This window comes from Balaenoptera physalus, assembly GCF_965194825.1.
Source record: "Balaenoptera physalus genome assembly, chromosome: 5".
NCBI classification, from domain to species: domain Eukaryota; kingdom Metazoa; phylum Chordata; class Mammalia; order Artiodactyla; family Balaenopteridae; genus Balaenoptera; species Balaenoptera physalus.
The window spans coordinates 47,325,255-47,343,233 of NC_138884.1; the positions used below are offsets into that span (position 1 = coordinate 47,325,255).

General features: G+C 42.0%; 1 protein-coding gene across 8 annotated transcripts in view; it reads right to left on the minus strand.

Annotated features, from left to right (window-relative positions):
- The window catches only part of LIN54 (lin-54 DREAM MuvB core complex component), a 70,775-nt gene extending 66,476 nt beyond the window's left edge, over positions 1-4,299 (minus strand). Inside the window, exon 1 of one of the 8 annotated variants that reach the window (XM_082463635.1) lies at positions 4,133-4,299. Coding sequence is in view for 3 of the 8 variants with exons in the window: in XM_082463633.1 (XP_082319759.1) it covers positions 3,369-3,390 (22 nt within the window). In the remaining 5 variants the exon portion in view is untranslated. Of the gene's footprint in view, positions 1-1,820; positions 2,172-3,368; positions 3,771-4,132 lie in introns of those variants that run through there. The other 7 variants (XM_082463639.1, XM_082463633.1, XM_082463638.1 and 4 more) reach the window with 7 other exon arrangements.
- Between the last annotated feature and the right edge of the window lie 13,680 nt (positions 4,300-17,979).

Consider the following 17,979-nt stretch of genomic DNA (forward strand, 5'->3'; position numbering starts at 1 on the left):
ATCCTTCCAACTTTACCTCCAACAGTTCCTAAAGTGAAAGTTTCCTGAGGCAAAGATACTGAGGTATCGCCCATCCCTAGCATAGTATGTGACACATAATAGATATCCAATAGTAATATTTGAAAAAAGTAATAGGAATCTGTAATGCTCCTCTCCACCAAAAAAGATGACCGACTACCTCCACTGGCATAACTTCATTTCTTTCTAACACACTTCTAATTATTAATTGTTTTAACCCCAATAATCTAAAAGCTGGTCTTGAAAGACAATCACAAGGAATCACAAAAAGACAATAGCACTCAGTGATTAAAAAAAAAAAAAAAAGCCAGTGAAAAAGCATTAAATCTCCCTCTTTATTTTAATTATCTTAAAAATTCTTAGTTTTAATACTAACTTAGCAGCTGGGTTGGCATGGACCAAATAACTGCAACATAAAAGTTATAAGAAAAAACAACAACAACAAAAACAACCAAATTCCTACTGGATAAAACGAGAATATCAGGAAAAAAATGATTTAGAAAATTCATTAACTAAAACCTCTGAGTACCTCTCAGTTATTTCCCCTAAAAATTTGTTTTGGTCTCTTATTCTTCTAGTGAATGAATTCGGACACTCAAATGTCCAAGCTATACACACAAATACTTCCTCTCTGAATAAAACACTCAATGAATAATACTGTATGACATACTATGACATCATCTCTTTGTAGGAAACTTGGATAAGGAAAATCACTGCTAATCATAAACATTACCAGGGGACATTTCTTAAACATTCACCTCTCTGTTCACTCATATATTCAACCTTCCAGTGACCCAACCTTCCACTACAAAAGCTGGAAAAAAACAGAGGGCCCCAAATTAATGTATAAAAATTTGATTCACATGTAACTTTTCAGTAACACTACTGTTGGGGATCTGCAGCACAATCTAAAACATACATGAATCTTTAGGGAACCTAACAAAATGAGACAATGGCTGTCACAGAGTCAGTCAACCCAATTCTCCAGCTCTTTAAACAAAGGGCTAACAAGTCCAGCATGTAAAATAAAACAGAGGTCTCAATTCATCTTTAACCAACTTAAAATTTGACTGGTATCAAGTGCGAGCATCAAGCCATCACAACTTCCTTCTTAACAATGAAGGTAAAACTTGTGAACCAAAATAGAGCGCCCAGAGCTGCACTTCACTTGGATCATAAAATCTACTGTGAAATTTTCCATAACTTTACTCTCTGAATTCACGAAATGGATGAGAGGCAGGGAAAAACATGGATATCAAACATGACTGACAGTATCTCAACTGTTATTTGCCAAATGGCAGGGCCCAAGGGGTCCTCTATAGATGACAGAGCCATAAAAGAAAACGACAACAGTTTTAATGATTACAAAACTGGTCCTTATGCTCAAAAAATGTGAACATCCACACCCCAACAAGTCACAGACTATGATCTAAGACACAGAGCTTAAATGCAGAATAAAATGTCAATGCTCTGCCTCCCTAAAGAAACATACAACCCCATAAACTGCTCAACATCATCAAACCAACACCCGCCAGAGTGGATATTTTAAATAATAAATCAGGTAATCATGATAACTGCTAGCGGTTCATCTAGGCCTCAGCAGCAGCCTTAGGTGTAAGAGCAAACTCAAGCCCTCTTAACACTCAAAGAATGATGTTGATGTCATTATGAGGCTACTGATTTTTTGCACTCTGAACTAGTCATTCCCTGACCCACAACGCAATTCTTCTCCCACCCACCCCCTCCCCCAAATAAAGAGAGCTCAAAACAGAGCAGCCCATGGGTATCCCCTTCTCCTCTACCTCCGGCGGCTGCCGCTGTCTCCTCCCTCCGGCTCCGAGGTGGGGACTCCAGAAGGTCCCGGGCAATTCCGAGCCCGGGCGGTGCTTGTTTTGCCTGTGCACGGTAGCTCCGGCCAGCCTCTTCCTTCCCCAGTCTGCCCGAACTGGAGCGCTACAGGGATCCCGGGGGCCGAGGAGGGAGCCCGGGTGGCGACGCCGCCGCGGCCGCCGCCTCTGGTATGTCAGGGGCCGGGATTGTATTTCGAAAGATCCGCCATTTTCACCTCGTCATCACCATCACAGCTCAGCAGCTTCCCCGACAGCCGGAGCCCGGGCCGCCGCCGCCGCCGCCGCCAGTAACCTCCCCCTTCCTCCTCCTCCCCTCCCCGGCCCTCCCCTCCGGAGAGGCGCACACCCACATATCCGGGGAAACCTCCCGCCGGCCCCGCCAACCTTCAAATGCTCAGGGAGATACTAATGCACACACAGCCCACGCTGAAACCTTTCACCCTGCCACGAAAGATGGTGCTCCGGCGGGCCCGGTAGCAACGCGAAAGCAAGTCGCGCTACCTGCGGGGCGCCACGTCCGGCACATTTTTGTTTTGAAGAGCAAAAAACATGCGGAAGGGGGCAGAAGGGCAATAAAGAGCCCAAACTCTTTCATTTTCAGGAAAGCAACTTGAGAGAGATGACGGAATGCCTTTTATTCACTGTGTCCCTCTCAGACACTAAAAACAGGATCAAGACCTTTAGTGTCATTCACCAGCTCTGACATTTTCCTCCACCGTCAGCACTACTTCTGACAGAATGGGCTACTTCCAACTGCACGTCCGACCTCTCTGATACATTTGTAAATTACAGGCATTGATTCGCATGCAGATACTGTGGTCAAAAGGTCTAGTTTTCAAAATATATTTCTGAACTATTTTCCACTTAATTTCGTCTGATCATTTCTGTCCATAAACACTGTGACTTCCAGTTCGTTTGTCATTGGTTTAAGACGTCAGAGTGCCACTAGGTTTAAAATGTACTGAACCTATTCATGAGTGAACAATTTCTAAAATACAGAAAATATACCTCTAAGTTAAAATTCTTTGCCAAATGCTTTTAGATTCCAAGTCACCAAATTAAAAAAAAATTTATTTGATACAGTTTATTTGATACTGTGAAAATAAGCAGCTTGCTTCAGAGCAAGACCCTAGAGTTACCGACCCAGCTCCACCAGCTCCTCTCATCATGCAGTTTAATAAATAACTAAAAGAGAATACACGCATATTTTAATCATCAAAGAAATATCAGGAAAACATAAGCTGCAAGGCTTCTGACGGGAACAGAATTTTTTTAAAAAAACTAAGTTGACTACCTTTGTTAATTTCAGATTTGATAACCACCCATTGAAAAGGTGAATTCTATACCTACCATTCAACTACAGCATAAGCTCTAAAAGACCTGTCTGAAATGAGCAAATTGAATTTCAAGGTTTCGAACAGAGCCACTCTACTGCCTTTTTTAAAAGTTAGTTTAAGAAGAGAAAGGCAGAAGTTGAAAAAAGGCATTAAATTTCCTTACCTTGCTTGAATGACAATTCCATATAAAAGTCGGTAGCTTCAGGCTTAAACAACTGCTATCTATCACCCAGCCCAGTCGCCGTTTCTATATGCAGCCTGCTAGGCTCTGAGAGTATCAAGCCTTCCCAATTACTTTATCTTTAAACTTTATTTCCCCACCGCCAGCCCTGTTCACCCCCACTCTGCTTGGTGTTTACCGTTGGTTGGCCAAGCTAAGTCCTGGCCCGCTCCCTTCCCCCGTGCACCTCGGGAACATTGTGACATTTGGCTGGTGGGCTTCGCGAGGAAAACGGACATACACGAAGAAGACACCATACAAAGGGGCATAGGAAGAACTGGGCGGCGGGCAGTAGGGAAGGGAGGAGCTGGTACAAAATGACACAGCAGCAAAACCGGTTCTCAGAAACGCGGGGCCGACACGGAGGCTCCTCGGGCCGCGCAGTGTGCGTGTCAACAGCCGCGGGAGCCCTGCCTCCAGACTGCCGGGAAGGGCGGGCTGCCGGCCGAGCGCCGGCCCCGCTGGGTGACAGCCGCCCTCCCGAGTGCCGGCGGGAAGGGGCCGAGCCCGGAGGATCCTCCCTCCCCCTGCAGCCCGGGGATGCGGCGCGGCGGCCCCCAGACTGCAGGTTCCCGCTCTCCGCCACGACCCACTAGCCCGGGCTCCCGGAGGGGGCGGTCCGGCGCCCTCCGCCCGCGCCACCACCCGCAGCGCCCCCTTTCCCGCTCGCCCGCCCAGAGGCCCCCACCCCGGGGGCTGACACTCACCAAAGCCGGCGGCGCCGCCGCCTCCTTCTCACGCCGCGCTCCCTGGGCTCCCCGCAGCCGCGGCGGCGGCGGCGCCTCCGAGACACAGACCCGGGTTTGTTCAAAATCACGCGCCCAGCGCCATTCCACCGCCGCATCCCATAATACGCTGGGCCCTCCCCTCCCGCGCGCCCCTCTCCGCCCGCCCCTCCACTCTGCCCGCCCCGCCTCCATGGCTTCCTTCGCCCCGCCCTTTCCGCGGCGCCTTGCCCCGCCCCTTGGCAACCCTAGCTAGCGTCATCCCGCAAGGCGGCCGCGAGTACGCTCCTGCTCCACGTGACTCCGAGTGTGCGCTCTGTCAAAGCTTTCGCACGGAATGTTCCATCCAGCTGAAGCTGGGAGGGGGAAGGCGGGGTCGCGCCCGAGCTTGGGAGGGAGTGTGTTATGTTCTAGCTTTCCTTGTTAGGAAGTCTGTGCTGTAGGTGCGATTTCCAGCATCTTGCCGTTGTTTGATGTTCTTGGGTGGGGAAGTGATCAGTAATCACAAATGCCAAATCTCTGTTTTTTAGGCACTGATTTTGTGGGGGTCGCTCAAAAGCCCCTGGAAGACCACGCAGAGTTAAAACTTATTTTGAAAGGGACTTTTTTTACGGTATACAGTCAAGACTAACACAATCAAAATTCTTTGTATTTGGTAACCATTTACTTTTATTTTTCCCGGTATTCTTTTTATAAGGTAAGAAAAGATACCCAAATTTGGAGACGGATAAGCAGGCAGAGATTCAGTGAATAACTGCCCTGTGTGAGAAGACTACAGAGGAAACAATAGAAAATACAAAAGAGTATATACGCAGTGTAAAATGGTGTGGTACAGTTTGTAATTGCTAGTGGAGCACGGAGGACGTGCAGGTCAACGTGAGAGACTGTAACCTGGGGACACAAAGGAGGAGGTGAGACATGCTGTAGTGGAAGCAACAATCACTTTGGAGTTAAGCAGTCCTAGTTTTAAATTCTGGCACCTCCACTAATTAGTGTATAACATTTATCAAGTTTCTTTTCCCATCTGCAAAAGAAAAATAACATAGCTTTCCAAGATCCTGAGGATCATATAAAGTGAGAAGTGTCAAGCAGCTACACACAGTCTCTGCCTCAAATGTTAGTTCTATTTTACCATAATCAACAGCACCCCATACCTTCCACCTCAAACTCTACGGTTAGGATTTAGCAAGGCAAGTGGCATGAAATTAGCAAAGGCTTGGTAGCGGGAAGGTCTGGACCCTGTGCAAGGAATGTGAGAAACCTGAATGATACACAGGCTTTATTGAGGATCAGTAGGTGAGTCCAGTTTATGAGGAGCTTTGAGAGCTGGTGTAAGAAAACATCCTGGTGGTGGGAATTTCCTGGTGGTCCAGTGGTTAGGCCTCTGCACTTGCACCCCCAGGGGGGCCTGGGTTCCATCCCTACTCGGGGAACTAGGATCCCACAAACCACCCGGCCAAAAAAATAAAGGAAGAAAGAAAAGAAAAGGGCCTTGGCAGTTAAAAGAAAATCCTAGTGGTTAAATGATGGGTGGTACTTGTGGGGCACCTTTGGAAGGAAGAAGAGAGTGAGATGGGGTACCCAAATCCGGCTGGAATCTAGGGAAACAAAGAATCACCCTCAGAAGGAGAAAATTTCTCAGTTTATTCCACAAGGCTAGCATAAACCGGTAACCAAAACCCAAGGCAAAGAGCACCAAAAAAAAAAAAAAAAGGAAAATTCTTCTATTCTCACTATGACTTTGTTACAAAGACAAAATTGAGTATTAAGACATAAAATCCAGTAATATGGTAGTAAAAAGAATTCACACCATAACAAAGAATGGTGGCTTAACATTAAGAAATCTACTCATGACATTTATTAAATTAAAGGAGAAAAGCCAAATGATATTCTCTAGAGATGTACCATATAACATTCAACAACCATTTCTGAATTTTAAAAATTTCTTACTAAACTAGAAATAAAAGAACAGTTCCTTAATTGCATCAAGATAATCATCAAAAAACAACAGTAATATCATACATTAGAATAAAATGGCAGAAGTACTCACGTTAAAAATCACAGATCCAGGGACTAACCTGGTGGTTCCGTGATAAAGACTCTGCCCTCCCAATGCAGGGGACCCAGGTTCAATCACTGGTCAGGGAACTAGATCCCGCATGCCCCCGAGTGCCGCATAAGACCCGGTGCAGGCAAATACATAAATAAATGAATATTCTTTTTAAAAAAATCAGGGACCCACAAGGATGCAGGGCTATAGCAGCTATTTAACATTTTTCAGGGCTTCCTAGCTAAATGCAATTAAATAAGAACATTAAAAAAAAGAGGTTGAAATAGTGGAAAGAAGAGACAAAATTATCCTTATTAAAAATAATCACAAAGAACTCAGTGTTGTGGTTAATTGCTTGGCCTCTGGAGCCAGACTGCCTGGGTCCAAATTCTGGCCCTGCCACTTAATAGCTGTGTGAACCTAAGCAAGTTACTTTCCTCTTGCACCTCAGTTTCCTCATGTAAATTGGGAATAAAGTATCATCATAAGGTTGTTGTGAAGATTAATGAGGTACTATGTGTAAAGCACTTTGAATAGTGCCTGGTATATGGTAAGAGCTCATGACTGAAAACTAATAATAATCTAAGCTACAATACAGTCTAAAATATAATGTAATTTTTTACTTTTTCAAGGAGAGCATTTTTAGCCCCTAAGAACCACTGCTGTTCAAACAAAACAGAATCTCTGTTTATATTTGCACGACAGCTTTCCCAGATGAACTAAAAGCATTTATTCAGCAAGTATTTTTTGATCATCTACCAAATCCTAAGCACTGACAAGACACTGGGAATAAAGTGGTAAACAAGACAGAGCAGCTCTATCCAATGGAATGTTCCGGCATGGTAGAACTGTTCTATATCCACACTGTCTGATACAGTAGCCACTAGTCACCTGTGCCTGTCAAGCAACTGAAATGTGGCTAGTGTGGCTAAGGAACGAAATTTTCATTTCATTTCATCGTCATTAATTTAAATTTAAATAGCCACATGTCGGGGCTTCCCTGGTGGCGCAGCACAGTGGTTAAGAATCCGCCTGCCAATGCAGGGGACACAGGTTGGAGCCCTGGTCCGGGAAGATCCCACATGCCGCAGAGCAACAAAGCCCATGCGCCACAACTACTGAGCCTGCGCTCTAGAGCCCGTGAGCCACAACTACTGAAGCCTGTGCTCTGGAGCCCGCAAGCCACAACTACTGAGCCCCGTGCCACAACTACTGAAGCCCGCGCACCTAGAGCCTGTGCTCCACAACAAGAGAAGCCACCGCAACGATGAGAAGCCCGCGCACCACAACGAAGAGTAACCCCCGCTTGCCTCAACTAGCGAAAGCCCGCGCAGCAATGAAGACCCAACGCAGCCAAAAATAAATAAAATAACAAAATTAATTAATTAAAAATAAATAGCCACATGTCGCCAATGATTACAGCATTGGACAGCACAGTTCTATAGGAAGTGACAGTCAAAAACTAGTAGGAAAAAATAAGAGATTTTAAACAAATAAAGGGAGTTTCTAAAGAAGATATCAATACAAAAAATAAAAAGATTGTATAGAGGTATGAGTTGCATAGAAGAAAAAACAAAATGTACTATGGGGCACCTATTATGTGCCAGATATACTGCTAGATACAAAGTACACACTAGTTAATAAAATTTTCTTAAAATATATTAGTTTCCAAAAGATTATTTAGACGTTCCTTTGCTCTTTAGTCCATTTGTCATAAATCCAGGATGTCTCTGTAAAGCAACTATCATGTATAAATCTATACAAGTGTAATTATCACCTTTATTTCTTTTTCATTATCACATAACTCTTTTTATAACAGATCTATAACCCCTTATCAACAATTTTAAATTACAAAATGTTTTGAAAATTGAAAAGTTTCTGGAAGCTTATGACAAACTCATTCAGTAGGAAAACCAATATGACATAAGGTATTAATATTCTCTAGAACATTTAGTGTGAATATCTATATATGTCAGTGCAGAAACATGAGTGTATTTCACTATGGAGCTTGATAAAGGCTAAAGGGGTTGGAAGGAGCTTTCCAAGGTGATGGGAATTTTTTTTTTTTACAAGTTAAACATTTTTATTTTGATAAAGGTTACACATCAATATGGCAAAACAAATGAACAAAAAAAGTACCGTACATAGCCAAAGTAATCTCCCACTCAGGCTTGCTCCCCAGCAGGTACCCTTCCCAGAATGTGTATATATTTAATTTAACATTATTTACACACATTCTTTTGATCCTATCTTTCGTGATAGGAATGTTTTTGACCTTGATTGTGGTATTGGTTACATAAGGGTATATACATTAAAAAAATTAATTAAAAAAAAAAACTATTCCACCCTGAAAAAAAAATAAGGGTATATACAATGGCCTAAACTCATTGGGTACACTTAAAATGGATGTGTTTTATTGTATGTAAATTATACGCCATTAAAGTTTTAGTTTTAGTTTTAGTTTTTGTTTTTTTGGCTGCATTGGGTCTTTGTTGCTGCGCACAGGCTTTCTCTAGTTGCGGCGAGCGGGGACTACTCTTCGTTGTGGTGCATGGCCTTCTCATTGTGGTGGCTTCTCGTTGCAGAGCACGGGCTCTAGCCGCGTGGGCTTCAGTAGTTGTGGCACACGGGCTCAGTAGTTGTGGCTCGCAGGCTCTAGAGCGCAGGCTCAGTAGTTGTGGCTCAAGGGCTTAGTTGCTCTGCGGCATGCAGGATCTTCCCGGATCAGGGATTGAACCCGTGTCCCCTGTATTGGCAGGTAGATTCCTAACCACTGAGCCAACAAGGAGGTCCCTAAAGTTGGTTTTAAAAGAAAAAAAAAAATGACAATTCTTAAAATTTGTGCATGTGCCATCTAAAATCCAAAATATCCTCAATTTCAAAACACATTGGTACCCAAGGGTTTGGAATAAGGAAATGTAGATCAGTATCACTTTGAACACACTCCAAGTTTTTTCACTTATGGTACAGGATGTGATTAATAATGTCAAACCACCTAAAAAAATAAAATCAACCACTAAAATCATCTGTTGGTGTCAGGCAGCGTTCATTTACTTTTCCTCTGGCTTTATGATTTCTTGGCCTCCTTAATAGTCGTTTCTGTCTTTCTAATTAAAGGGATAGAAATAGGGGCTCCTCTGTAACGTTCTGATGTACTTGTCCTGCTGGGGGTATAACCATCCCTGTGGTTAGGAGCGGGGTTTTCCATTGGAGGAAGTAGATATTGCCAGTATCAGTCATCCTAGGAGGCACATCTTGAGACAGGATATGGGAACTTGCAAGAAGGGCTCACACGGAGAGAGGGAAGTGCTTTGTTTCTCTCAGCCTTGCTTATTTGGACTTAGACACGAAGAGTTTAATGTTTGAAGGAATGTGGCCACCTTTCCACCTAGTCGGGGAAAGAAAAGTCTGCCTCCAGAGGGACTAAAAACTAGGTAGAGTTTTTTCGTTGATGTTCTGTTTTTTGTTTTAATTATAAAACATCTTAAAATTCTTCATGGCTCATAACCACAAGCATTTATTTTTCTCATGAATTGTATGAATTGATCTAGGCTGGGCTCAGGTAGGCCAGGTTGGAACCCAGGCTTTTGGTTGGGTTCCCATCTGTTCCATGTATCTTAATTCTGGGCCCAAGCTGATAGGGCATTAGCTACCTAGGGCATGCTCTTCTGGTGGATCACAAGAACACAACAAAAAATGAGTGGAAACATGATATCCTTCTTAAGACTACCCCTCCCCCTCAACCAACTGGCACACTGTCACTTCTGCTTATGTTTCATTGGCCAAAACAAGTCTTACTGCCAAGGCCAACATCAGTGAGATGGAGGATATGTATTCCTTTGTACTCTAGTGAGAGGTACTGCAAAGGTACACGGCACAGGGTGTAGATGTATTACAAATTCTAGTACAAAGAGGGAATAAAGAATTGGGAGTATTGATCCAAACCAGCACAAGAGGTAAATGTGAAGACACCTTGCACATCGGCCTAAACAGGTGTAGCATGGGAGGAGATCAGAACGCTTTAATACTTTACAATCTCCATGAAAACACCCCTTTTAAAAACAAATACAAATGACTCTTCAGTCTTTTGTAAATTGCTATGCCTATACAGCATTAACCTCCTTATTCCAGTTAAACTGCTATTCTTTGTTTTTCCAATGTAAAAATTCTAGAGCTGGCCCTGGCCTGGGACCTGTGAACTCACAAAGCTACCCACAAAGCTATCTGCCACATAGTTGTAACTTACTAGCTACAGTTACTAGGCTGCTTTCAGCTGCAAGTAAAAGTAGCTTGTATATTTCATAACTGTCTGCACAGCTCATAAAATAAATAGTATAGAAATAGGCTTTCCCAGGATAATTCAGCAGAGAAAAGATATTATCAAAGATCCTGGCTCATTCCTCCTTTCCACACCACCAGTCTCAGAGTGTTGTCTTAGTTCATAGGCTTGCCTTCCAGTGGCTGTCACTTAGTACCATACATAGACATAATACACACCACACACAAATATCAGCCACAGAGGAAGGGTATTTCTTCCCATGCACCACTTTTTATCTGCAAGGTTAAACTGGTCCCCCAGAAGACTTCCCATCATGATGCACTGGTCAGACCTGGACCATATATGTCTCCTTAAACCATTCACTAGCAAAAGGAAATGGAATTACCATAAATGGCCTAGAGTAGGGGTCAGCAGATTAAGACTCACAGGCTGAATGCAGCCCATGGCCTGTTTTTGTTAGGCCTACAAGCTAAGAATGTTTTTGTGTCTTTTACACTTTTAAATGCAAAAAGAAGGAGAAGGAGAAGAAGAAGGAGAAGAAGAAGCAAAGAGACCATATGTGGCCCACGATATCTAAAATACTATTTGGCTCTTAACAGAAAATGTTTGCAGACTCCTGCCTAGATCAACCATGATCTACCTTGGGGAATGAAGAAAGGCCTACCTTCCCTGAGCACCATACCAGTGTTAGGTCCACCATATCACATACGTGTAATTTCCTTCTGCTCTCCCCAAGCCTTGAGTAAGATCTTATTAACCATTACTGAATAGTTCCATTATTCACCACTCCTGAGGTAAATTAAAGGAAAAGTCAGTGTCCACATGGGTGTCAGAATGTTATGGGGGAGCAGTGGCTTTTCATTTCTCTTTTATGGGAATGATAGTGTTTAGTGAATTACCCCCAAAGGGAAGGTACACTTCAAGGGAAAACCATTAAAATGTAAAGTCCAGACACCGTATGCTGCCAACACATCACTCCATTGTCTTCTGAATCACATAATTTGTGACTATAAGTCTGTTTTAATTCTTCTGCATGTAATGTGCCCCCCCCAGATACCTTTAAGATTCTTCTCTTTATTTTTGGCTTTCAGCAGTTTGAATATTGTGTGTCTAGGAGTGTGTGTGTGTGTGTGTGTGTGTGTGTGTGTGTACGTTTCATCCTTTGGGGAGTTCTCTGAGATTCTCTGGCTGTACGGTTTGATATGTTTGATATCTTTCATAGTTTTGGGGAAATTCTCAGCTGTTATCTCTTCAAATTTTTCTTCTGCCTTATCCTTTCTCTCTTCTGCTTCTTGGATTCCAGTTATACATACGTTGGATCGCTTTGTTCCACAGCCCTTGGATGCTCTACCCACCCCACACTCTTCCACCTACACATTCTTTTTACTCTTTGATTCTTAATTTGGGTTCTTTCTATTGACCTGTCTTCAAGTTCCCTGATTCTTTCCTTGGGCTGTGTTGAGTCTATTCATGAGCTCATTAAAGGCATTCTTCATCTTTGTTGACATGTCTTTTTATTTCTAGCATTTCCTTTTTATATTCTCTTTTACTTTCCACCTTTCTGTTTTAACTCTTCATCTGTTCATTCATGTTACCTACATTTTATATTAGAGACTTTAACATATTGATCATAATTATTTTAAACTCCCTGTCAGTTTCAACATCTCTAGATTGCTTTGCCTCTTGAAAGTGGTGTGTGTTTGTGTGAGTGTGTGTGTGTGTGTGTGTGTTTCTCATAATTACTGATTGGATGCTGGACCTTGTGTGCAGACAGAGATGGAGATAAATATTATTTATGCTTGAAAATGGGCATGCATCTTTTTCTGCTAGGCTGTTAGTGTAAGAGGTTTAGTTATTCTAGTCAGGAGCTGAGCTGGGCTTGTGTTTTATTGTTGCTATGGTTACCTTCAGTGCATCATCGTTTTCAAATTCCTCTAAAGTTATTTTGTGCTTAGAGTTGGGGCTGGTTTGCTAAAGTTTTTTCTCAGTGCTGCTGTTCCACTTTCAGCTTTAGGCTTTCTATGCTCTTGCCACTCAGAGGGGGTCACTCTAAGCTCATGCCTTTCTCCCAGCAGTAACCTGCTTGTTACTTGGTGCTTACTAGAATGGTTGTAGTGATGGGGAAGGAAGACAGTGTCTCTGTGGTCCTGTTCCAACTTCATTCTTAGGCAGGCTCTGTGTCCCTGGGTCTGGGTAATCCAGACCCTCCCAGAGCATTATGACCTCTAAGAGTAGACAGTTTCCAGTCTCTTCCCCAGGATTAGAGGTTTGGGTTTCTCTTTTTTTTTCTTTTCATTTTTCCTATTCTTCCAGCTGCAATGGGTCTTTACCGGTCCCTTGGGGAACAGCAGGGCTTGCTGCCTTCTCCTATCAATTTAAGCCTTTTATTCCTTGGGGGAGAAGGGTCTGGGTTTCTTCCTGCCTTTCCTGCAATGGCAGCCACTCCTCTCCTCTAGGCTAGAAGGACCCAGGAGTCTTTTCCTTACCTACCACCCTGCCCCCAATCTTTGTCCTGGCTTCCCAGTGGTGGTCTCTGGAGAAGAGCCTGTGAATAGATGTGAACTCCTTTTATGACTGTGGCTTCCACGGTGTTCTACAAGCATGCCAGCCCACACTCAGTCTTTAGCAGTTTATTTAAACATTTAGCAGAATTCTTCCTTCCTGTTTGTATGGCTGCCCCATCTTCCTTCCCATGCCCTGCCATAGATGACACAGTGCCTGCATCTCATCTGTGTTTAGAAGCACCTGTCTTTCCTTAGATTTCAAGTTAGTGGGTTGCCCTATGACCTCAGATCTTTGATTGGCTTAATAAAAAATTATGATTTTATAGATTACCTAGACTATTGTTGTGTGGAGGGAGCAATGCTTTTTTGCAGCTCCCTCCAGCTAGGCAGAAGCTGGAAGTCCTCCAGGTGTTATTTTATTAAGAGAGTCAGAGGGTCTCTATTGTTGGACCACAGTGCTTATCACAGGTTTTACCCAGGATAGTCCTTCTACTTACTCTCTTAACCCACCCCTTCCTATTTGTCTTACTAGCTCTCAGAACTCTTGCTTTATGACTCGAGTTTAATATCTGCTTCTGGTTGTTGCCACAGTTGGTGGCAGATTTGGATCATCTTCTCCACCTTACTCACATTAGTTCCTACTCAGCCTTTGGATTTATATACTCCTTGATTTTAGTGCCACCCCCAGAGAAGGGAGATTTAGATGGAAACACCAGCACATTCAATGATGCTGGGATTTTCTAGGTCTCCTATTTATCCAGCTATGTTCTTTACTCAATTTAACAAGTATTTTTTGAGTGATTACTTAATACAAAGAACATAGTTCTGGGTACTGGGTGGTTTATAAAAATCAGCCAAGCTAGCACATCTCTTTCACTCACTTTCAACTATATGACCCCACTTGAAACATGAACACAAGGGAACAAGCAGACAGACATGGTGGGCACTAGATGGCACAAAGGAAGCCTCAGGTTACAGGGAGTCTAGAGATAGCAAGGTAAGAGGATCACAACACACTAGATAGTGAAGAGAGTGTAGCCTGTGAAGATCCATGGACCTCCAAGTGGAAGGATAAGACATGCCCTGGCACTATTATTAAGAGGATCTGTTGGTCATCTTGATACCAGAGGAGATTTGGGGAAGCATAACAGTTGGTTTGAGCATCTCTTCCTCTGGAAGAGCACTAGCCTTTGAAACTACTAGAGAAGACAGAAGACACCTTAATCGTAAATAAATATAAAAAATACATAAATAAAAGCATTCAAGAAGACTAAATTCAAAATATACACACAAGACTATGGAACAAAAAGCATGATTTTGTTCCCTTTTTAAATTAAGGTTTTACACTCAGTGAAATGCACAGATCTTAAATGTATAGTTTGATAAACTTTGATAAATCCATACACCCCATGTAACCCACACGCCTACCAACATATGGCACATTTCCGTCACCTCCACTTCCTGCTACTTCCCAGTAAATTCCTACCTTTCTCCATTTCCTCCTCCTCAAGCACTTTCTGATTTTCTATCATCATGGATTAGTTTTTTCTAATTCATAACTTCATGAGATGGAACCTTATTACATGTTTTTTTTTTTTAATTTTATTTATTTATTTATTTATTTTTAGCTGTGTTGGGTCTTCGTTTCTGTGCGAGGGCTTTCTCTAGTTGTGGCAAGCAGGAGCCACTCTTCATCGTGGTGCGCGGGCCCCTCACTGTCGCGGCCTCTCTTATTGTGGAGCACAAGCTCCAGACGCGCAGGCTCAGTAGTTGTGGCACATGGGCTTAGTTGCTCCGTGGCATGTGGGATCTTCCCGGACCAGGGCTCGAACCCATGTCCCCTGCATTAGCAGGCAGATTCTCAACCACTGCGCCACCAGGGAAGCCCCACATGTATTTTTTTTAACGTCTGGTTTCTTTCACTCAACATATTGTTTTTGAGATTCATTCATGTTGTTGCACGTATCTGTAGTTTTTCTTTTTGATGCTGAGTAGTGTTCTATTGAATGAATATATCACACTTTGTTTACCCACTTTCCTGGCAACTTTTTTTGTTTTCACTTGGGGCTATTATAAATAAAGCAGCTATAACATTTTTACACAAGTAGACATATGAAAATCATGATCTTAAAAATACAACATTGAAGATATATTGAAGGAGAACTGAATCTTGCTAAGTGGCCTGAAAAGTGGAAAAGATATCTCAAAACAGAGCGAAAATATAAAGAGAGAAATTATGATGAAAAAGGCAAGTCACTTTGAAGATAAACCCAAGAGACCTGATATACGACTAGTTGGAGTTCCAGAAGGAAACAAAGGAAACGATAAAAGAAAGATAATATTAAACAAGTAATACTAGAAAATTTCCTTGACCTGAAGATAGACTTGCATTTGCAGATAAAAGGGGTCACTGAATTTCAGGTAAGATCAATGAAAAAAGACACACCTAGGCACATTTGAGGGAAATTCCTGTAAAGAAAAGTTCTTAAAAACTTCCAGGTGGAAAGAACAAGTTTCCTATGAAAAGAATAGGAAAAACAAGAAGAACAATGAGGAGGACAGGGAGGTGGGGGAGGGGAAGAAGAGGGAGAGGAGGGGCAGGGGAGAAAAAGGAGGAAGAAAGTTGGAAATAGACAGGAAGACCAACCAAATGACAACAAGTAAAAGCTATTTATTCAGAACTTTCTATAGCAAGGGAGTTGGTCACCATCACTTGTGTTTGACAGCGAGTCAGAGGCAGGCAGAGAAAGCTTTATAGTGGAAAAAAAGGAATTTAAATGTTCCCTGATTGGAGGCTGTGGACCTGAGGAGGTTGTCAGCAGCCTAGCTTGAAGTGGGGTATTCCATGTGAATGGTTAAGGGGGCATATTTGTCCTTCTCTGGTTAGTCATAAATTAGAAGTGGGGGCAAAAACTCGGGAATCTGGTAGTTATTGATCAAGTAGTGGCTGTTTTGGGCTGATGGCTACAGGAGTTGTTGTTTGGATCCTAGAAGGGTTGCTGCAGATAGTGAGTTGATTTTTTGGACCGGTTGCTACAGATTGTGGGTCAGAGTTTTATTTTCATATATGGTCTTGCCATTGCCTGTTTGCATATTTAGTCTCTCCAAGAGAAGAAAGAAAGAGAGAGAAAGGGAAAAACAGTGAGAGAGAGAATGGAGGAGGGAAGGAGGGAGGGAGAAAGGAAGGAAAAAAGAGGAAGGGGAAGAGAGAGAGGGAGAGAGAGAAATCACTGGCATTGAACTTATCAGAAATCCTGGAAGCTAGAAAACTGTGGAATAACATTTGCAGGTCACTGAGGGAAAAGGACAGCAGCTCAGCCAAAATTCCATTTAACTGTCAGGATGATAGAAAGATATTTGTGAATGTGCACAGATTCACAGGTTTGTTACCATGCACAGCATCTGAGTGACCACTTAAGAGTAAATATGAACAGGAAATTCCCTGGCGGTCCAATGGTTAGGACTCCGTGCTTTCACTGCCGGGTAGAGTGAGTGGGTTCAATCCCTGGTCAGGGAACTAAGATCCCACAAGCCGCACAGGTGCGGCCAAAAAAAAAAAAAAGAAAAGAAAAAAGAGTAAATACTACCAAACAATAAAACAATCAGAACAGAGACCTCATATCAAGACAGGGAAGATGAAGAGAAAGGAAATTTGTGGTGAGTAATTCACCTTGAATTTATTATATAGTAATATAAGTGAATAATGGCAATGTGGGAATTATAACACAAGTGGTAAATTAAGGATTCCTAAAATAGAAGAGACATACTGCAAAGGAAAACAAAAAACTTGGTGAAATGGAATGAAAGTACCAACTTTTCTCAGTGAAACCTAGGAATTAAGTGGAAGTAGAAGGGGCAGAAGTAAATACTATAGGTTCTGAAAGTCTCCACTAGGAGTGAAGGGTATAGAAGAGAAAATATTCTAAAAGTCTCATTTATTGAGGTATAATAAAGAGGTAATGGGGGACTAAAGTGTCTAGAAGGAAGGAAATGGCTGAAAACTTGTTCTCATATATTATTAAAGAAAAAGTGTTTGACAGTGAATGTCAGAAAAGGGAAGGTAATCACTAAATAGAAAAGAAGATGATATAGGACATGACAGGATACCGTAATAAAATCAGAAATACCCAGAATGAGCGGTGGAACTCAGGAAAGAATTAGAAGTAAAAATATCATTTTCAAAATGAAAACTAGACTAGAAGGACACCAGGAGTAAATAAAAAGGAAAAATAATGCCTTAAGAGAAATAGAGAATGAAAAGGAGAAAATTTTAAAAAATAAAAATTATGTGAAAAAAGGAATAAAAAGATTTTGAGGAAGGGTGACTAATACTAAAGATAGGTAGATCTTCTGTTTTAACACATAGATAATAGTAGTTTCTGAAGAAAGAAACCAAAGGAATAGAATAGGTACAAGAGATTATAATGAAAGACAATGTTGTTGAAAAAAATTAAAACTACATATTAAAAGAGCACACTGTGTACCTGAGAAAATTGACCCAGAATGACCAATACCAACACATAGTCTAGTAAAATTACTCAGTGTTAGAGGAAAATAAATTTGGGGCCTCTAGGCAAAAAGAGTAGGTCATTTATAAGAAAAGAAAATTAGACTCTCATGAGATATTTTTCAGCAATGCTTTATGCCCCAAGAAAATAGAGTACCACATTTAAGATTCTCAAGAAGAGTGAGCCAAGGCTGATTATATCTAACAAAACTGACTTTCAAACATAAAAGGCAGAAGATGTTACCGAGAATATGCCTTCTATGAGCCCTTCCTGAGAAACCTGTTAAAGAACTAGCTTCAGACAACCAAAAGGACTAGAGAGATATCAATATAAGAGCTGACAGTGAGCATTAAATATGTATTATTTATAGAACTAAGACTAAATAAGGATTAAAAGGAAGAATACCATTTGTACTGGCTATATTTGCTCATAATATAGATACAGTACAATTATGAAAAATGAAAGGAAATGGGAGAGGATTAGCAGGA